The sequence below is a fragment of the Hemicordylus capensis genome, chromosome 2, assembly GCF_027244095.1.
Source record: "Hemicordylus capensis ecotype Gifberg chromosome 2, rHemCap1.1.pri, whole genome shotgun sequence".
NCBI classification, from domain to species: domain Eukaryota; kingdom Metazoa; phylum Chordata; class Lepidosauria; order Squamata; family Cordylidae; genus Hemicordylus; species Hemicordylus capensis.
In genome coordinates, this window is record NC_069658.1 from 256855925 (window position 1) to 256878132 (window position 22208).

The 22208-nt window shown below is 44.0% G+C and overlaps 1 protein-coding gene across 6 annotated transcripts in view; it reads left to right on the forward strand.

Annotated features, from left to right (window-relative positions):
- LOC128344975 (zinc finger protein RFP-like) overlaps positions 1–22208 on the forward strand; it is a 47211-nt gene that overhangs the window by 19348 nt on the left and 5655 nt on the right. For 5 of the 6 annotated variants that reach the window (XM_053296157.1, XM_053296155.1, XM_053296154.1 and 2 more), the window contains exons 3-11: positions 3956–4089; positions 7355–7462; positions 8447–8588; positions 10768–10913; positions 16041–16457; positions 17184–17279; positions 18389–18616; positions 20272–20294; positions 21291–21406. In XM_053296157.1, coding sequence (XP_053152132.1) covers positions 3956–4089; positions 7355–7462; positions 8447–8588; positions 10768–10913; positions 16041–16457; positions 17184–17279; positions 18389–18616; positions 20272–20294; positions 21291–21406 — 1410 coding nt within the window. The remainder of the gene's footprint in view (positions 1–3955; positions 4090–7354; positions 7463–8446; positions 8589–10767; positions 10914–16040; positions 16458–17183; positions 17280–18388; positions 18617–20271; positions 20295–21290; positions 21407–22208) is intronic. The other variant, XM_053296158.1, reaches the window with a different exon arrangement.

Consider the following 22208-nt stretch of genomic DNA (forward strand, 5'->3'; position numbering starts at 1 on the left):
AAGGTGGGGGATGGGGAAGGAGACTGGGGCAGAAGGTGGGGATGGAGAAGGAAACTGGGCAGATGGTGGGGCAGTGGAGGAGACTGGGGCAGAAGGTGGGGCGGCGGAGGAGACTGGGGCAGAAGGTGGCGCGGCGGAGGAGACTGGGGCAGAAGGTGGGGCGGCGGAGGAGACTGGGGCAGAAGGTGGGGGCGGCGGAGGAGACTGGGGCAGAAGGTGGGGGCGGCGGAGGAGACTGGGGCAGAAGTTGGGGGCGGCGGAGGAGACTGGGGCAGAAGTTGGGGGCGGCGGAGGAGACTGGGGCAGAAGGTGGGGGCGGCGGAGGAGACTGGGGCAGAAGGTGGGGGCGGTGGAGGAGACTGGGGTAGAAGGTGGGGGCAGCGGAGGAGACGGGCAGAAGGTGGGGGTGGGGAAGGAAACTGGGCAGATGGTGGGCCAGTGGAGGAGACTGGGGCAGAAGGTGGGGGCGGTGGAGGAGACTGGGGCAGAAGGTGGGAGCGGTGGAGGAGACTGGGGCAGAAGGTGGGGGTGGGGAAGGAAACTGGGCAAAAGGTTGGGGATGGGGAAGGAGACTGGGGCAGAAGGTGGGGGTTGGGGAAGGATACTGGGGCAGAAGGTGGGGGGTGGGGAAGGAGACTGGGGCAGAAGGTGGGGGCAGCGGAGGAGACTGGGGCAGAAGGTGGGGGTGGGGAAGGAAACTGGGCAGAAGGTTGGGGATGGGGAAGGAGACTGGGGCAGAAGGTGGGGGGTGGGGAAGGATACTGGGGCAGAAGGTGGGGGGTGGGGAAGGAGACTGGGGCAGAAGGTGGGGGCAGCGGAGGAGTCTGGGGCAGAAGGTGGGGGGTGGGGAAGGAAACTGGGCAGATGGCGGGGCGGCGGAGGAGACTGGGGCAGAAGGTGGGGGTGGGGAAGGAGACTGGGACAGAAGGTGGGGGGTGGGGAAGGAGACTGGGGCAGAAGGTGGGGGCAGCGGAAGAGACTGGGGCAGAACGTTGAGAACTAACTGGGCCTTAAGATTGGGGGGGGGAACTAGCTGAGGCAGAAGGTTGGGGGGAGAACAAACTGGGCCTGAAGGTGGGGAGAGTGTACTGCCGCACAGATGTTCTGTGCGGGGTCAGCTAGTTTAACATAATACAAGAACAGCCCTGCTGGATCAGGCCCTAGGCCAATCTAGTCTAGCATTCTCCTTCACACAGTGGCCCACCAGATGTCTCTGGGGAGCCCACAGGCAAGAGCTGAACGGCATGCCCTCTCTCCTACTGTTACTCCCCTGCAACTGGTATTTCGAGGGAACTTGCCTCTGAGGCTGAAGGTGGCCTTTAGCCACCAGACTAGAAGCCATTGATAGACCTGTCCTCCGTGAATTTATCTAGACCACTCTTAAAGCCAACCAGGCTGTTGGCTGTCACCACATCTTGTGGCAGAGAATTCCATAGGTTGATTATGTGTTGTTTCTGTACTTTTTATGAACGTTAGCATCTTAAAGACACAAAATGAACTATCTATAGCTTAGAACATAAGATTTCCCATTACTCCCCCCCCCCCCCGCCGCTCTTCCCCCTCCGGTGCTGGTCCTTTGAAAAATCTTCTTGGGGCGGCAGAGTTCCTCTCTGCCGCCCCTGGCCCCATCGTGGTTTCTAAAGGGTTAAAGAGACGAGCGCTAGCGGCGTGCATGTGCCCTGCGTGATGTGTGCGCTCGTCTCTTTAACCCTTTAGAAACCACGACGGGGCCAGGGGCGGCAGGGAGGAACTCTGCCGCCCCAAGAAGATTTTTCAAAGGACCAGCGCCGGAGGGGGAAGAGCGGCGGGGGTGTGTGTGTGTTAAGTACCACACACACACCCCGCTTAAAGTAACAGTCCCCCCGCCCTCCCGGACCGCCGGACCTCCGAACCGGTCCGGTGGTCTTTGGAATTATGCCCGGACCGAACCGTGCACACTCCTACTCAGAGTCACCAGTGAGTTTCATGGCTGAATGGGGATTTTAATTCTGGTCTCCTCAGTCCTAGTCCAACACTCTAACTACTACACCACACTGGCTTTCAGACTGTGGTAGCAAAAGGGAGGAATAAGCACCACAATAATCAGGGACACTGAGATTCCAGGGACAGTAGAATCTAGTGATGCTGATACAGTTTAGAAGGCAGGGAACATATGTGAGTAAATCTTAGATCTTTGTTCTCCAGAGTACATAGAAGAGTTAACACTAGATCCTAGGGACACAGAACAGTGCCTGAAGGGCATTTGTCCTTGTGCATAATGAGTGTATATATAAATATCATAAAGCCATGCCTGGCTATAAGTAAAACATTTCTACATACTTTTGGCTGCCTGCTTGAAAATTATGTTTCAGACAGGTAGAAATATAAGGAATTTAAACAAAGGGAAGCAAAAGAAGCTTATAGATGCAGATAACCTTTGTTTTTCAAAGCAAACAAAGGATTGGTGGTGGGTGTCTTACAAGTTTGGCGCACAGGAATTATGCTTGGGCTGGATGGATTTCACAGTGTAGTCTCTGCCCAGAGACTATAGCCTTAGGTGTTTTTACATTGTTTTCTTGAGGCTATGTTCTGTCTAGGCTCTGCATGACTCTGTACTTAAAAAAAATATTATTTTTTTTAATTGTTAAATTTGTATAACGCCTTTCATTAAAACAAAAATTTACACAAAAATTAAAAACAAGACTATAAAAATGACACTATTAAAATATTACGCTCAATATAAAACAAATCTGACTGAAAAGATTTAAAATACAAAGAAGCAGCGGTAGAGACAATCGTATAAAAACCTGGGTAAAAAGCCAAGCTTTAACACGCTTTCTAAAAAACTGTGATGGAGACAAGGAGGGAATAGCTACTGGGAGAGCATTCCAGAGTCTGGAATGTTTTTAATCTCTCCTGACTCATTAGTCAGCTATGCTGTGCCCTTGGGAGATCTATTCCCAGTGCACTTTGGGAGTGGTGGGGAGAAGCAGGGCTCATGAATCAATCAGATTAATTTGAATGGACGAATTGCTCAGAGTAGGCTATTGCAAGAGCTAGACTGAGATTTGTTTTCTACAATTTGATTTAGAAAAGAAGCACAGAAAGATAGTTTTTCCAATCCTGGATCAAGCTGGGAAACATAAAACAATATACCCCAAAATCATAGTGATCTTCATATGCTAGAACTAAACTGTAAATAATATTTATGCATCTAGGTCGAGTATCCCTTATCCAGACTGCTTGAGACCAGCAGCGTTCCGGATTTTGGACTTTTCCGGATTTTGGACTTTTCCGGATTATATACAGGCATATAATTCTGGTAGATGGGGATCTGGAATGCGTGGCGGAACTCTCATGAGAGCATGCAAGAGTTCCAGTGGTGAGGAGGTGGACGGCTGAAGAGGCGAGCGGAGGAGGCGGGAGGTGGTGGGGGTGGACAGGTGGCGGTGGGACGGCCTGGCCCAGCCCTGAGGTAGGCGATGGTGGGACAGACCTGGCCCTGAGGAAGGCGGCTTGACTACATTTTTAAAGTGAGCTGAGGCATTTTGTTGTTGTTGTTGTTGTTAAGGCGTGGTGTTCGGATAAGGGATACTCGACCTGTAATACAATTTTTCCTGAAACAATTGTTGCCTGCTCCTGGTGAGGAGACAAGTGGCAAACTAAAAACCTCTGTCCAAATGTCTTGAGGAGGCTGTAGTGGAAATTTAAAATGGTATAGGTCCTTGTCATAGGAGAGAGTACTAGAACAAATGGATAGAGGTTCAAGAAAGAAGTACATGTTAATGGAAATGTTTCAGTGCTCCTTCCTGTAAAACCTTCACTGTAGACTTGTTCAATTCAAATGTTGCAACTTCCAAGGTATCTTCCATCAATTGACTGTAGTTTTAACAATGTAATAGGCTCCTCAGTCGTTGGCTGAAGCTTTATCTCTGCTTCCATTTGGGCTTTCACTCAGTTTCTTTCCTGTTTACAGATGTTGGGACAAGTACTAGCAGTGGCGGTATATTTGGGACTTCTAATGTAACCTCCAACACATTTACTTCTGGTTTCCATTTTGGATTGCCCCCCTTTACCATTGTTCCAGCTGGCACTACCATTAGATTCAATGTAAGTCCAATTTCTTTACTTGTAAAGACAAATTCCCGCCCTTGTGCTGGACCATTTTGTTCATTAGTTTGCCTCTTATGCACTTCTGATTCCAATTAAAAGTATGTGGGATGTTCCCTTCAGTGAAAGTGTTGTAATACAGCAAGACTGCAGGGTCTTAGCCCAGAATGGAGAGTTTTCACAATGGAGAGAAGTAAGAAGTGGGGTCCCCCAGGGATATGTACTGGGACTGGTGCTTTTTAATTTATTCATAAATGATCTAGAAGCAGGAGTAAGCAGCGAGGTGGCCAAATTTGCAGATGATACCAAACTCTTCCGGGTAGTGAAATCCAAAACTGATTGTGAGGAGCTCGAAAAGGATCTTTCCAAACTGGGGGAGTGGGCGACAAAGTGACAAATGCAGTTCAGTGTTGGCAAGTGTAAAGTGATGCACATTGGGACAAAAAAACCCAACTTCAAGTATACGTTGATGGGATCTGAGCTGTCGGTGACTGACCAGGAGAGGGATCTTGGGGTCGTGGTGGACAGCTTGTTGAAAGTGTCGACTCAAGGTGTGGCAGCTGTGAAAAAGGCCCTTCATTGCGAAGGGGATTAAAAATAAAACTGCTAATATTATAATGCCCTTATACAAAACGATGGTGCAGCCACACCTGGAGTACTGCGTACAATTCTGGTCAACACATCTAAGTAAGGACATTGTAGAACTGGAAAAGGTGCAGAAAAGGACAACCAAGATAATAAGGGTCCTAGAGCACCTTTCTTATGAGGCAAAGCTACAACACCTGGGGCTGTTTAGTTTAGAAAAATGTTGACTGTGGGGAGACACAATAGTGGTCTATAAAATCATGCATGGTGTGGAGAAAGTGGATAGAGAGAGATTCTTCTCCCTCTCATATAACACTAAAACCAGGGGTCATCCCATGAAATTAATTGCCAGGAAATCTAGGACCAACAAACAGAAGTACTTTTTCACACAACACATAATCAACTTGTGGAATTATCTGCCACAAGATGTGGTGACAGCCAACAACCTGGATGACTTTAAGAGGAGCTTGGATAACTTCATGGAGGAGAGGTCTATCAATGGCTACTAATCACAGGGATATAGTCCACCTCCAGCCTGAAAGGCAGGATGCCTCTGAGTTCCAGTTGCAGGGGAGTAACATCAGGAGAGAGGGCATGCCCACAACTCCTGCTTGTAGGCTTCCAGTGACATCGGGTGGGCCACTGTGTAAAACAGGATGCTGGACTAGATGGGCCTTGGGCCTGATCCAGTAGGGCAGTTCTTATGTCCAGAATCTTCCTCAGGATTCTCATTGAAGCTTGACAACTTATCTGACCTATAATGTGTAACTACATTATTGAAAGTAATGTTCCATAGTCTCAGGTTTGATAAAGACTAAATGTCTTTTAGGACATTCTTGTCAAGGAAAGCTCAAGTTCTTGTTAAATGTACAAGAAAATGGGGTGGTTGTTCTCTTCAGTATCAAATATACTATATTCAGATTTATTTTGCTGCTATGAAGAAAGACTTGGGAATGTGATAGGTACTTGGTGCTGTTCCACTTTTGGCCATTCATGATCCTCTGTATTAGGTGTGCAAGTGTAAAGTTAAAGTTGTGCCGTCGAGTCCATGTCAACTCTTGGCAACCACAGAGCCCTGTAGTTTTCTTTGGTTGAATACAGGAGGGGGTTACCATTGCCTTCTCCCGTACAGTATGAGATTATGCCTTTCAGCATCTTCCTATATCGCTGCTGCCCGAGATAGGTGTTTCCCATGTAAACAATACAGAAAAGTGAAGAATCAGTCGTCTTTTACTCCTATAAAAGAATAGGAGTTCTTTTGTGATCATTGCCTGAGTGGTAGCGTTAAGTGCAGAACAAAGCATGCAGCAGTTCTTGAGGGGAATTTTTTTTAGGACTGCCATTAAGGGGCAGTTGGAGTACCTGGAGGGTTCTGTAGCATTTGATGGCGTAAGATGCCGAGATATGGTGTCACTGAAAGCTCTCCTGTGCCATTCTTCTGTCATGTTGCAGCAGTGAGGATGTGGGAATCTTTCCTGCTCAAGTACATTTTAGAGCAGAGGTAGGCTACCTTGGCTCCCCGGCCGTTGTTGAACTTTAACTCTCATCATCCCCAGTCACAATAAATTGTGGCTGGGGGTGATGGAAAACGTAGCTCAACAACAGATAGAAAGCCAAAGTTGCCTACCCCTGTATTAGAGGAATTTTTAATATACTGCTCTTTGTCCTAAAACCCCAGGGCGGTTAACAGCAAGTTAAAAAACAGTCAGTCATAAAGGGTCAATAAAGACATCCTCGAAATAAGGCACACATGGCTACAACCTAAAAAGAGAGCTAGGCCGAAAGCCTGGATCAAAAAGGACAGTCTTCAATTTCCTCTGAAAACCTGGGAGAGAGGGAGCCATGAGGATCTCAAGTGAGAGCAAGTTGCATTGCCTGCAGTCTGTCGCCAAGAAGGCCCTGTCTCATGTGCTTAATAAACTGCCATCAGCAGGTGTGGGTTTGCAGAGCAGAGTCCTCCCAGCATACCTTGTCAGGTGGGTAGATTCACCTTAGGCGGTCCCTAAGGTACCCAGGGCCTGTGGTGTTTAGGACTTTAAAAATAATAGCCAGTGCCTAGAATTGTACCTGGCAACATACTGGCAGCCGGTGCAGTGCCTTCAAGATGGGTATAATACGTGCACTGCAGACTCCAGAAATCAGTCTGGCAGCCGCATTCTGCACCTTCTTTAGTTTCTGGATACTTTTCAAGGGCAGGCCCGCATAAAGCACATTTGCAGTAATCCCGATGTGACATAGGTGACGGAGGCACACGCCATGAAAATGATAGCTATTTTCCAGGTAGAGAAGGGCCTTCACAGCACAACCAGCTTAGAGCAAGTGCAGAGGCTTGGAATCAAAGAGGGAAAATGCCGGCATCCACTGCAGACCAAGGCGGGCAAAGCCCCACTGTTCATCTGTCCCTGTATCCCATCCTTCCTCCAAGGAGTCCTAGACTTGCAACAAACTGGCAGCCCATGAATGTCACAAGAATCTGAGCCTGGATTTCCCCCGTCCAAGCTTGGTATGCTAGACACTGTACCATGCCAGCTCTTTTTAAAATTCTTGTTAGCCCACTAAGCAATGGTTTGGGTATTCACAGTGTGTTGCTGCTCTGTCCACAGGATGGCTTCCAGTACCTGGTATTTGGGAAGGGGGAGTCGATCAGTAGTAGTCTTGACTGCTCCGTTTTCTCTTGCAGCCACCAGTTGGCAACGACATTATGGTTAAACACGGTTGTACCAAAAACATCAAAACTGTGCATCATTGTATTACTGCTATGTACGAATATGAGAACAAATCACTAGAGGTCAGTCAATCTAATGTGTCTGTAGTTGTCTATTGTTCTGTCCTTGTGCCACCATCTAGCGGTGCAGGCGTCACAAGGCAACCTTTCTTTTAAAAGGGAACCAGGCTAAGAGGCAGCTCCCACTTCCTAAGATTTGCCCCACATTGGCTTTGCTCAGAGAAGTTTGGGAGGTTCTGCAGGTAGGACTGGGAGGAATGAATCCATTTGGATTGGATGCTATGATGGATAGAGAAAGCTGCCACTTTCTTCCTTTCCCAATAGATGTCACTATCCTGACAAAAGGAACTTCGCAGGTTTTCCCTTCTGTGTTTTAGAGCTCTTAGTCTGCCAAAACAGATTTCTAAACTGAAGCTGTCTCTCCTATCCACCTCCTGTAAACAAACACAAAAATTGAGGGAGGAACTGCTGGTCCGTCTGCAGGTCCTTATTTATCTTTCTTGGCAACTCTTCTCTTGTCCCCAGTGTGGTGTGGGAGGGAATGGAGTCAAGCCACTTGCTTGAGCCTACAAATGTCAGGTAAAACCTGCCAGGTCTTATCAGCACATGAGCCTTTGGCCTGTCCTTGTACTAATTCTACCTAAAAGAGAGAGAGAGAACTTTAAAATATCTTTAATAAAACTCTTCAGGGGTCTCTCTGCTTTGCAAAAAGGCAGAATGGAACTGAGGCCCAAGGTAGTGAGTCTATGCACTCCCACCTTTGGTTCTGTATCAGAATTGGCTCACACACTGGACTGCTGTGTAATTCAGAGGAATGCTCACAATGCTGGCACCTCTGGGGCCTTGCTAATGTCTCCTTTGGGAAACATGATCACTAAGGTGATGTTCTCCCTGCCTTGCGAGAGCAGAGCTGGGTGTGCCGGAAACTGTGGCCTCAAATACTTATTTTATCCTCCTTGGCTGCAAGGCTGTGACTGAGGGGGAAAGAGGGGGAACAGGTGCTGTCCCTTGTGACACAGCAGCAATTGAGAAGTATTTCTTGTTCAGGAACTTCGTTTGGAAGACTATCAGGTGAACAGGAAAGGTCCATGGTTTGGATTGTCCACTGCTACACCAAGCACAGTCACAGGGCTCTTTGGTTCCTCCACCATCAACACCGGTGCACAGAATAAAACAGGCTTTGGAACCAGTAAGTATTTGTGTGTGCGTGGTCATTCATTCATTCATTCATTCGATTTCTATACCGCCCTTCCAAAAGCATCTCATGGACTTGTAAAATGTTGCCATAAAAACTCCATGTTGCTGCTACATGCCTTAACAATCCCACCCAGGTAGAGTGGCCTCCTTTATTGGGTAAATGGCCTATTTACTTTAGGCACTGGTTGTTTGAAGGGTGCCAGATAGCCAATGACTAGGCAAATGTCAGTCATTTGCCCATGACAGGCCTTCTCCATTGCTGTCCTGAGACTCTGGAATGTGTTCCCTGCTGAAATAAGAGCTTACCCATCTCTGACAACTTTTAAGAAGTCTCTAAAGCCTTATTTTTTCAGCCAAACTGTGGTTTTAAATTGTGTTAAGGTTTTTGTTTTATTTCTAATTTGCTTTATGTTGTTAAACCACCCAGAGACAGAAGTTTGGGGCAATATACAAATCTGAAAAATAAATAAATAAATAGGCAAGGAGACAACACACACTTCTTGGAGCAGAAAGAGGTGAGCACTCCCAGAATCGGAGTGATAAGCAGTGTTCCCTATAATAGGGATTCCCAGATGTTGTTCAGTTTAACTCCCGTCATTTGCAGCCAAAGGTCGTTGCAGCTGGGGATGCTGAGAGTTCTAGTCAACGACATCTGGGAATCCCTGTTACAGGGAACACAGGTAATGAGGGTGGGCTGTAGCACCTGTAAACCACCTGCTTTGCTTGTAGAGGTCTACTGTCCAATCCTTGGCATCTCCAGGTAAGATTGGAAAGTCCCTAGTCCGGAACCCTAGAGAGCTGTTGCCAGTAGAGCAGATAGTACTGCACAAGATGGACCAATGGTCTGACTGTATAAATCGGCATAATATGGTAATACAGGAGGCCTTCATTTTTCATGGGGGTTAGGTTTCCAGTTACCAAGAATGGGGAAACCACCGGGGTAGAGTGAGGGAGAAACCTTGATCCTATGGAAATCTGGGGGTTGGGTTTCTTGGAAAATTTCTAAGTCCCCAAAATAAATAATAAATACAGTAAGTACGATGGTTCCCTGTGTCATAAAAGGCTTACAGTCTAAAACACCAGCAATAGCCACTGCAAGGAAGCTGTGCTGGGGTTGGATAGGGATAGTTGCTCTCCCCCTGCTTAATATTAGAGATCCATGACTTTAAAAAGGTGCCTCTTTCCTCAGTTGGCAGGGGTTAATTTGCAACACTGGTCTAAAGTTTTAAAATGTACTGTACACCTTTTAATAGCTGAAGCTAGCTATACTGAATTATATTGTTCAATACAAAATGTGCATATAAACGCACACACACATATACACGCTCACACTGGAACAATCCAATGGATGGAGCTGTACTGTACTTAAGTACTCCAGCTGCAGCTTGAAAACACTCCAAGGTGCTGCTTACACAACACAGCTCCAAATTACACCAAAACAGCCTCTAAAGCACAAAAAACTCCTCCAGACTCCTTCTCCAATCCCCACCATCAACTTCTCAACAACCCACAAAGCTCCTCCCTCGAACAATGCAGATATACCGTAAGACACATGCTGAAAGTGAGACTGAAAATGGTGCTCGCAAAAACTGCGAATAGCCGAAGTGACATATTGTGGAAAAAGAAACCTGGACTGCGTCAGTGAACTGCAAATAGCCGAAACCATGATCCAGGAACCAGTGAATAACAAAGGGTCTCGTGCATTCATCTTGATGTTTTATGCAATTAGTATTATGCAATTGTGCATATTCACTGTATTATGAATTATGCAATTCACTGTTGATGGGATGGAAACCCTATCATAGTCAGCTGCCTGAAGGTTTCCTGTATTGAAATTACTCTGCCTGTTCTCCCCTGCTAATCCTTGGACCTAGAAACCCTCTCCCTCCAAATCCCTCCTCAAAACCCATGTTTCCAGTGGAGCCCTCGCTCAATCACTCAGGTCTCATCTAAGTTCAAAAGAAAGCCTAGCTGCATCTGCTTACACTCAGCCCCTGTTACCTTCCCTCTCGCACTCCACCCTTCTTGCTTTCCCCACTGTTGAAAAGTAGATGCAAGCTGCCTGATGTATATAGCTTTCTTAAGAAATGATGTAATGAACCACATAAATGGATGGCACTATATAAAGTAGTTGTGATTTACTTTATATCTTTGGATTTCGGATACAACAGGTTTCGGAACAGGAAGTCTGTTTGGTCAGACAATGCAAATCTCCGGCCTCGTCTTCAAGCCATTTGGCCAGGACACAGCTGTACAGAACACAGGCTTTTCATCTGGGAACATCAGCATCCCTGGACAGCTCAACACGAACACACTGGTAGGTCAATAATTGTTACAGCAGCTTTTTACTAAAAGCTTTTCAAAAGAATTCCCCTTGTTCAACTTCCACCTGTCAACATATACCCAGTTAGTTTCTTGTGCCATCTTCCTCTTCAGTGCCCTTGTAGGCAGGCTGTCTCAACCCCCATTTCTGTATCTAGTTAGCACTTTTTTCGGAGTTCTTTAGAGTGAAGGTTAGGATCTAAGGAGAGTTGCCTTATATGGAGTCAGAACAATGATCCATGTAGCCCCACACTGTCTAGCTTGACTGGTAACAGCTCTCCAGAATCTTAGGCAGAGATTATCTCCTAGTATAGGAACTCTTAATTGGAGACATCCGATACCTGTGCCTTGTCACACATGCATTCAATTTCCCCACATTGACATCTCCCCACTAGGAGATGTTGTCGTGCTCCTCTCAACTGAAAAATTAACCATTTATTGCACACAGTTATTACTGGAATAAAACTTCAATTGCTTGGCTAGCAGAGCTCACCCTCATCCCAGGCACTGAGTTAGATAATCCAAGCCTCCCCTTGCAATTGCATATGCCTCCATAGGGAGGACTAACTGACACTTGGAAAATGTTGTACCTCTAATAAATAGATGGATGATAATCCACTCTATTATACTTGCATCTCACCTTCTCTAGAAAGAGCCAGACATGGCTTATGTGAGGCTTCCACAGGCTGTCCAGGCAGTGATTAAGTCCCATACCTTGACTTAGTTCTAGTAAAGCTATTGCCATTGCCTCTTTATTGGGCAGTGATGAGAACTTGTATTGCTATACAAAAGAATACTGCAATTGGAACTAGTTTGTGGTTCCCTATTCCATACTGCTTTGCCGTGTGTGTCCTCTCCTTTCCTCCACTGTTGTCCAATTGCTCTGCTCGGTATAGGTGGAAATGTATAAAGCCGCGAGCATCTCAATAACAACTTCTAGTAAGAACTAATCTGCCTACTTTCATTATGCCTTCAACTGGACTAAATTTGGTCCAAATCGGTTAGACAGTTCACAAGCTAGCCTACTTGCATCTCAAACATTCATGCTTCTGCTATCTTGAATCGGGGTGGAGGACCTCATCACAAGGGACACCATTGAGGTGTCCCTATGTGTCTCTACAATGTACCGGATTTGGTTCATATTGGTCCAGGCATTGCGAAGTTGATAGCGACACACACACACGGAATGCCGAGTGATAAGCCTACTGGTAAGTAGGCTAAAAATGAAATGGGATAGACATTCATTTCATTCAAATAGGCTTTCATATGAATGTGTTTGGCTCTTAATAATTGTGTCTAGTTATCACAACCGAGAAACTCCATGTTAAAAGGAGTCCCAATTGTTTTGATTATAGGATGCAAGTGTTAGGGGGCTGATGAGGCGGTTGGGTGAGCTGTGTGGAGAACATGCCTCTGAGCTGAAGAGATTAGCATTCCTTGCAGATTTTGTGAAATTACTTTTGTCATTGGAGATGACATGATTTTGTTCCTCCAGCAAGGATTACTTATTGTTTCATTGCCATGGGCTTGGTGGCAGTCCTGCAGTGACTTTCTATCTAGCCCCAAAATCCTGTCTAGAAATAGGCATGCTGCACAGGCTCTAGCTGCTTTAGGATTTTCCCCACAACTCCACTGAATGAAAATCTAGCCATCGTGCACCTCTGATGTCTTCAGGTGCCGTAAGAGGAGTGCACAGTTACTTGTGTTTAAACTACTCATGTACATGTGTTTGTGTGAGTGACTGTACATGAGTTCATTTTAGGAGGCCCCTCAAATTTAGAGAACAGATAGGAATTGTACTATATGTGCACTGAAGATAACCTATGGATAGGACTTCTGAAATACTGTAATCTGTGTTGATGCACAGTGGGAAGGCATAAAGGCACTTAGGTCTGTTATTTTAAACATGAAATTCTGTCCTTTCTGCCAGAATGGTTGGGGGTGGGGAGGAGAAATGGTAGCCATGCTGGTCTTGGAACTATTTATTTATTTATTTATTACACTTCGATACCGCCCAAAACTCACGCCTGTGGACAGTTTACAACAAACGAACAAAGCTAAAACAGTTGTTAAAATAAATGATGGCAAAAAACTTAAAACAGTAGTTAAAACAAAATAAATGCCATAGTAAAAGTTAAAACATGACAACAATTTAAAATTTCAAAACTATGCTGAAACTGTTAAAACAATGCTTAATTAAAAGCCTGGGTGAACAGGTGCTTCCTTAAAGACTTTTAAAAAGTTGTCAGAGGTGGGGAGGCTCTTATTTCAGCAGAGAGCACGTTCCAAAGCGCTGGGGCAGCAGTTAAGAAGGCTCATCCCCAAGTAGCCACCAAACGAGCCGGTGGCAACTGCTGACAGACCTCTCCTGGTGATCTCAGTGGGTGGTGGGGTGTTCAGTTTATAACGAAGAAGGTGTTCAATTGCAACCCGCCCCACACATAAGGGATTAATTATACGTTATTCAGAATGAGGTTTTAGATGGGGAGGGCAGGTGAATTGCAGACTGTACTATTTCATTTAGACTGTAAGTGAAGGATTGCATTTTTCAGTTCCTAGCCCCCCACCCCCCCAAATCCTCCCTATATATGCTAAGCTAGGACAAGAGAGAGAGGAATGGGAATGGTGGGGGAGAGAGTTTAGCCTAGCCTAGCCCTCCTCCAGATGTACTAATCTGGTTCATGCAGGGTATGATTAAAAACCCAAGACACTTACTTTGAATTGAAATCTGAAGTGGCACATTCTAGAATTCTACCACTTCAGTCTCTATAATGTGTAGATTGGCTTTGCCCTGAGTCCCAGGTAGGAGGATGCAAATCTTAGGCAGGATCCCTTTTTTAAAAAAACAAGAGTTAAAATATTTAATCTTTAATTCACGTTTTAAAATAACCACAGACAATGTTTGTCTATGTAAAATATGATACATTTTTATTTATTTTATTTATTTATTTTATTTAACACATTTTTATACCACCCAAAACTTACGTCTCTGAGCGGTTTACAACAGGATTAAAAAGTAAAACATTAATTAAAAACAAAAATTTAAAAGCAAGAAATTTAAAACACAATTTAAAATTTTAAAACAATATTCTAAAAACAACATTAAAACAATCAAAACAATATCAGTTAAAAGCCTGGGTGAACAGATGTGTCTTTAAAGACTTTTTTAAAGTTGTCAGAGATGGGAAGGCTCTTATTTCACTAGGGAGTGCATTCCAAAGCCTCAGGGCAGCAACGGAGAAGGCCAGTCCCTGAGTAGCCACCAGACAAGCTGATGGCAAATGCAGATGGACCTCTCCTGATGATCTCAATATCCTTGGCCTTAAATCCCCTTTAAGGCCAAGGGCCTCAGCATGGAACCTTATAAATTTAATTAAAAGAAACTGCCTTAAAATAATAAAATATAGAAAGGTTGACCCAAAATAAATAAATTTAAAAAGCAGCAAAATAAATGCAAATAGGCCAATAACAGTTGGAACAATAAAAATAGGTTAAAAGTTTTATGAGATTTGTAAGAGGAGAAAAAGTAAGGAGTCCCCTTACAGCTGCTTATAATACAGCCACAGAAAGGGCTAGGGTGATATACTCGGGAAGAAAGGTCCAGAGGCACTTTGCCACTATAGAAAAAGCCCTATCCTTTGCAGCGAGATGTCAGATACTAAAATAAAGTTTAACGTTTTTTAAATGTTAGCATTTTACTTTCAAAACCATTCTTGTGATTTTAACCTGTGTGTGCCACATCCAACAGAAGTCCATCTAGCAGCCATGCAGGAGAGGGCTTTCTTGATGGTGGCCCCTGTCCTTTGGAACTTCCTCTTGTATGAGACTTTGGCTCCTTCCTTCTTTCAAAATAAAAATAAAAAAATTGAGGCTGGTTAAGACCTGGGTTTTCTGACTGGCTTTCTCTCATCTTTTTTGCTTGTAATTATTGCTCTGAAGATGGCTCTATCTGGACCTAAAATGTCTGTTTCTCTGACGTTGATTTTATTATTAATAATAATAATAAGAAGAAGAAGGCTGTGGCAGAAAAAGACCAAAATAATCCCAGTGGTAATTGGCGCCCTGGGTGCAGTTCCAAAAGACCTTGAAGAGCACCTCAACACCATAGGGGCCACAGAAATCACCACCAGCCAATTACAAAAAGCAGCTTTACTGGGAACAGCCTATATTCTGCGACGATATCTATAACAACTGACAATAAAATTCAGCCATCCCAGGTCCTTGGGAAGGACTCGATGTCTGGATAAAACAAACCAGTCAATAACACCTGTCTGACTATGTAAACAAGAAATAATTCAATTTCTATACCGCCCTTCCAGAAATGGCTCAGGGCAGTTTACACAGAGAAATAACAAATAAGATGGAACTCTGTCCCCAAAGGGCTCACATTCTAAAAAGAAGCATAAGATAGACACCAGGAACAGTCACTGGAAGTACTGTGCTGGGGGTGGATATGGCCAGTTACTCTTCCCCTGCCAAATAAAGAGAATCACCATGGTAAAAGGTGCCTCTTTGCCCAGTTAGCAGGGGTATGCCCAGTTAGCAGGGGTATGTGTTGTGATTTTAAAATTGTTTAATTTTTGTTATAAGCTGCTTTGAATCAATTGTGAAAATCAGAGTGTATGTTTTAAAAACAAACTGGCTTTGCCCTTGCCCTATAATTCAGCCCCCAAGTGATCTTATAGTAGTTTAAAACCACTTATTAAATATCTTTGCTTCTGTGTCAGAGTTTAGTTTTGACTTTTAAAGCTCTAAACAGCTTGGGCCTTGGATATCTGAAGGACTTCTGGTGTGATGTATCTTATTTGTGTGACTGGAGGTTATTAACCAAGGTTTTAAAAAAATTATTATTGGCTTCCAAAAAACCCTGAGACTGGGATGGATTGATGAGCCTTGTGTGTACTCCCTTCTGTTCTCTTTAAATTGGGATTAATTTCATACTATTTTTTGTGTTGTTGTTGTTTTTTCTTTTTTTTTCTATTAAGAACATGTTCTAACTCTCAGCCCAGTTCTGGACATGATGCTGATCTTAGCTCAGCAAAGAGTGAGTCCACACAAGGAAGGAAAATGCCCAGCTAGTGCTTGAAAGAGCTACTAAAGTAAGGTTCTTATTCCTCTTTAGGCAAATGAGGGTCCAGTCCAGAATCTCTACGATGAAGCTACTTGTCCCATCTGTCTGGAATATTTCAAAAAGCCAGTGAGCGTGGACTGTGGACACATCTTCTGCCGAGCCTGTATCACTAGGTGTTGGAAGAAGTCTGACACAGATGCTTCATGCCCTCAATGCCGAGAACCTTGCCAGCAAAGGAACCTTAGGCCAATCCGACAGCTGGCAAGTATTGTGGAAATAGCCAAGAAATTCAGCCTTCAGGTGGCCAAAGGGCCAGAAGCATTGGGAAACATTTGTGAGAGGCACCAGGAGCCCCTGAAACTCTTCTGTGAAGATGATCAAATCCCCATCTGTGTGGTGTGTGACAAATCCAAGGAGCACAGAGAACACAAGGTGGTTCCTAATGAGGAGGCTTTTGAAGAGTATAAGGTAGGAAACTGCAGTGGGTGGGCATGGGGGGGGAAAACGTTGGTTCATTCTTGGTGGAAGATTCAGAATCCAAATTCAACAAAATAACTGAAAAGGGTTAGATGTACTGAAGACTAAAATATTCAATTTATCAACCTTCTTACAAAATGTTTCATTAAAACCAAGTGATACTGGCTCTCGGTTCTCTCAGTGCAGTGTCTTAAAGGTTAGAATCCTGATTCATTCCATGGTATTCCAAATTTCTCTTGTCAATAAAACTCCTGAACACATTTTGACAAGTCTTCTGCAGCAGTCATGTCAAAAAGATTACCTAGTGCTGATGGGAATCTGGCAGAGACGAACATCAAAAATTGAATCTGACAGTATTCAGAGTAAAATGTATGTCTGGGCTCCTTAATCTCTTAGGGTGGGGTGGGAGCCTTACAAACCCCTAAACATTAGCAGTGTTGTAACATGATTAAGCAATTTTGTGCAACCTTATCAGTCTTCCATATGCTGCAGTCGAGAAGATTCAGCTGTTCCTTGCCAAAGGAAAGGAGGAATGGGCACTGTAGGTAATCATGGATAGGGGGATTTAGAACAGGGAGCTATGAAAAATGGAAATATTCCCCCCTCCTTTCTCATGGAAACTTTTCCTAGATCCTTTCTATTCTTGCAGCAATCATTGCCTTGATGTTTTGAGCACATCTCTAAAGCCAAAATTAAATCCAATGCTGTCTTTAATAGGGCAAAATTCAGAGTCATTTGGAATTTCTGAGGAAAAAGAGAAGCACAATTCTTTCTTTTAAACTAAGTGTGGAGACTGAAAACCAAAATTTGCTGGTGAGTACACTTTTAAAGCCTGGCTTATATTTTGCCTTTACAGTGTGGGCTGCCACTTGCAGGGAGGCCTTAGCTCAGAGGCAGGGCAGGTGTGTCAGTCTGTATGCAGAAGGTCATGGGCTCCATGTCTCACATCTCCAGTTAAAGGCACTCGGGTAGCAGGTGCTGGGGAAGTCTTCTGCCTGAAACCTTGGAGATCTGCTGTCAGCCAGAGCAGACACTATTGGGCTAAAAGGGCTCATGGTCTGACTTTGTATAAAGTAGCTTCATTTCTTTACTGGGACTAAGTGACGAAAAGTCTCATCCAATAGGAGAAAATTGATGTGCTGTAGTTCCATTTAACTTTCGCCACTTGTGCATTTAAAACATCATGGAGAAAGACTACACACACATACACACACACACACACACACACACACGTAAAGCTGCATCCTTCCACTGGCCAAAAGCTTTCTCCCAAGGGGGAGGAGCTTGCACATGAGTTGCATATAGAGATAAGAGGATATAGAGTCACCACTTGGCTCTATATTTTCTTATGTCTGTACATAAAATTAATATGGCAGCTCTTCTCAGTAGACCCTTGCATGATTCTGAGTCCTTGAGCCTGTGTGCAAGTTGGCCTTAACTTTGTCTCTGCCACTGGTTGGAGAGTTTGGGAGTGGAAAACAGGCAGGTGGTAAAAACTAGGCATCGTATTTTGGCTTCCCATCACCCCACCAGAAATGTCTTTGCATAATCTAAATGAACCATCTGACCATCATACATGCATATGCATGGAGTGCATAGGTTGAGCCTCAATCAGGACACAGACAGCTGTCGTGCTGTCCTCTTCTCTCACCCCAACCCACTGTTTAGATTTATGTGCAGTTTAGGGCATTTGACCTTCAAGGAATGAAAGGAGTCATCATGTATATTGCAATACTAGTGGAATGTGATTGTACTACTATTTGTTACTTCTTAAGAAGTTTTGTTTTCTTTCATTAGGTCAAGAATAGTTAGCTCCCCCACTATCGCTCATGCATGATGGTGCTCATGCTAACCCTTAAAAAAAAAAAAAATTGAAGCCAGTGAGGCTGACCCTTCTCTCTGCTTCCATTTTCTGGTTACAGGAACAGACGGAAAGAGAGAGGCAGAAGATTGTGGATGAGTTTAAGCAATTGCACCAGTTCCTGGAAGAACAAGAGCACCTCCTGTTAGCTGAGCTGAAAGATCTGGATGACAAGGTTAAAGGCAATGGGAATAAGCATATTGCGAAGCTCTCGGAGGAGATTTCCTCTGTAGACAACCTCATCAAGGAAATAGAAGAGAAACAGCAACAGCCGGCAGAATTCTTGCAGGTGAGCTTTGTTTAAAAGGAAACAAGGATGCTGGTTTCAACTCTAGACAAACAGTATGTTAATTAATGAAATGTATTAAGTAAACAGGGGTTACACATAGAATAAGGAACTGGGGGGAAATGGGGAGGGAGTAAAGAAAGGCATACAGGGGCCCTTTCTCATGATTGAGTGAGAGGGCTGGCGGCAGGGCTGGCGGCAGTGGAAGCTCGCCTTCCGCGCAGACAATCCATGTGGAGTTGTTGGGTGTGCAAGTTATGCACCCAGACAGTCTGTGGCTGCAATGGGCAGCAGGGGGGTTGAGATGCATCATCCCGGTCCCTGGAAATCTCACAATGCACCACGCGAGTACATTGAGGGGATCCCCCCCACCCCAGCAATGGGCAGGTGAGTGCCTGTCAGTGTTTTAGCACCAACAGAAAGCAGCCGGCACTGATACATGGTCAATCAAACAGGGTTAAGCCTTCCTTCACCTCGTTTAACAGCCTGGCTTCTTAGCCAGGTTTGTTGCCAAGGTGCAGCCAAACCCAGGCTTAGCTGCTCATGAGAGCAGCCTCAGGAATTCAAAGAAAATATAAAACATTAACTAACTAGCACGAAGGTCTACCTTAGTCTAGCAGTAGACAGGTCCTTGGCTGTGAGAGAGTTAATATCTACAGCTGCTCCCTTTCTGGACGTCCTCAGAAGAAGCTGGTGACAGTAACTTGGATTACTCATGACTGGAATGGTGACAAGATGGCTGGGGTGTGCCTGTGTCTTGGCCTCTATTTTATAGTGATTAAAGAGGGGGAAGGCTTTCCCTCTTCCAGAGATATTGCTCTGAGATCCAATGGAAAGAGTCAGCATGTCCACAAGACATGGAATGAACAAGTTCTGATCTAAGCATCTACAGACATGAAACATGCTTCCGGTAGTTTGTGGGGTCTCTTTGACCCTTAGCACTGTAAATGCACAGCTTGCATTTTCCCATGCTGTCTAAAAAGAGTTGTAAATACCCCAGTATGCATGTTAATAAAAAGGGCACTTGTAGACAACATTACAGAGGGGTGGTGGATGAAACACTATAGGGTGCTTAACCTCATTAAGGTTGATCCTGACCTGGAACATGGAGTTGCAGAATATAGAATACAACGTATAATGTGGTTTTTTGCTTCTTGGATGGAGTACGATCCACCCCAGTGCCTACCAATGGTTAAAATGACTGGATTGTCTTCTGGATACAATTTCTTTTTGAGAGAAATGGCTCAGTATTCTGGTAGTGGTGGAATATGTGCAACATGGTGTTCGAAAACGAAATCTGCAATTGTAAACAGGATTCCTTGGGAATAAGTGCCACTGAAGTTTACTTCTAAGTAAACTTGCATAGGATTATTCTGAATATTTATAGAAGAGTACTGCCAGGTTCCCAAGTGCTATTGAAACTCTGCTATGGTCAGTGAAGTTATCCTGGTTTACACTGGGTGGAAAATATAGGCAGAGTATATCTCCACCATGGCATAAGGCAGGAGTTCTCTAACCAGTGGCAAAAGACCATTGTAGTGGGGGCTGATGGGAGTTGAACAACATGTGGGGGACCCAAGTTTGAGAACCTTTGGCATAAAGGCTTTCCTGGTGTGTGGCAGAAAACTTAATTTCTTGTGTTTGTCTCTTCTGTTTAGGGTATCAGAAGCATCTTGCAAAGGTATGTGGCTCTGTTATGCTGGGAAAGATGAATGGAAGGAAGATACCTTGGAATACCAATTGCTGGGGGAGCAACAGCAGGAGAGAGGGCATGCCTTCATCTCTTGCCTGTGAGCTTCCCAGAGGCAACTGGTGGGCCAATGTGTGAAACACAGTGCTGGACTAGATGGGTCATGGGCCTGATGTAGTATTGATGTTCTTATGTCACTTGGGTCTTCAACATACTGGGAAATTCATTTCATGCTAGAGTTGTTTGTTGTCTTACACCTTTCTTAGATTATTTTTGCTATGATAATCACTTTGGGGTTTAATACTCACTGGGGGCAGTTACACTAGGTGGGAAAATGGCAAGGAATATAGGCTGCCTCTGTGCTGCAGTTTTGATCTCAATCATGGTCCTATGTGGCCAGTACTTATGAGTAAATTGAAATCTCTAGCTCTGCAATGATGCATTTAACATCGCTGGTAGTTTGGACCTGAGTCTGCCAGTGATACATGGCTCTTAATACTATGCACTTCTTCTTTTTTGCAGAGGGGTGGAGGGATATATCAAAGCTCTTTTTGAACCCTTTTTAATGCATCTAAGGGATTGTTCCTTGAGTAATTGGCCTGCTAGAATTAAGCACTTATATATTTTACTTCTGACTCTGCTGTAACTAAATATACTTTACTATGCAGTGTCTGCATCTTAAATTTGGGCAGATTATTTGAAGATTTTGTTGACTGCCAAGGTGATAAAGCAGGCTAAAATAAATTAAAATGGTTCACTTAATTTTATTGCCAAATTTTGCATGTAAGCTTACTAGATGTACTTCCCTATTTTTCTTATGTTTTATGATAATTTTAAAAAATTCTGTTTAACTGCTCATTTTAATCGCCATTGCCTAGACAGTAAGTGGACTCATTTGCCATCTCTGCCATGCTCTCTCCATTCTTCTCCTTCAAGTCTGCTGCAGAATGGACAGATAGTAAATAACATTCAGTTGCTTCTCCCTAGGTGTAGCAAAGAGAAATTTGTGAATCCAGTAGCGTTTCCTCCGGGATTAAAGCAACAAATCAAGAAATTCTCTGAAATGCATCCCTTTCTGCACACTGTTATGAAGGAATTTAAAGGTAACAGAGTCAATGTATGCCTTTTTTTCAAATGTGGGTGTAAAAATTGCAAGCCAACTGTTAATTATGTTTAGGGTTGCCAGGTTGCAGCCTAGAAGATGAAGCATTTACCTCTTAAATGCACAGTAAAATAGATGCTGCAGTAGCCCTGGCTGCTTATACCTATTTTTTCCTTATCATAAGGTAAGCATTCTTGGGTCAGACTAAAGGTCTGTCTGTCTGTTGAATTTTTATACTGCCTAATATAGAAATCTCTATGCAGTGTGCAGATTAAAACATAATATTAAAATATAAAATATAATTTTATTATATAAATTTTATTATATAAAATATAAAAATATAAATTTTTATAAAATTATGAGTTTTATTTTAAAAAATTCATAAAAACAGATAAATCACAATAGATTTTAAAAAATTAAAATTTAATGGGAAATTTAAAAATGGGTACATCTTCATGGTCCTCCTAAAAGCAAACTGAGACGGAGATGCTCTTATTTCAGCAGGGAGCATATTTCAAAGCCCTGGGGCAGCCACAGAGAAGACCCAGTCCAGAGTTGCAACCAAACGAGTTGGTGGCAACCATAACTGGACCTCTCCAGATGAGCTGAGTAGGCAACAGGGTTCACAACAGAGAAGGTGCTCTCTTAAGTACCCTGGTCCTAAGCCATCTCATCTTAGTTTTCAACAACTGTCAAATTGATGTATTCAGGATACTCCTATGTAGTGTTGTAAATAATTAGATGCAGAGAGAGAGAGAGATGGGATAACGAGCGAAGTGGCCTGATTTTCAGATGACACTAAA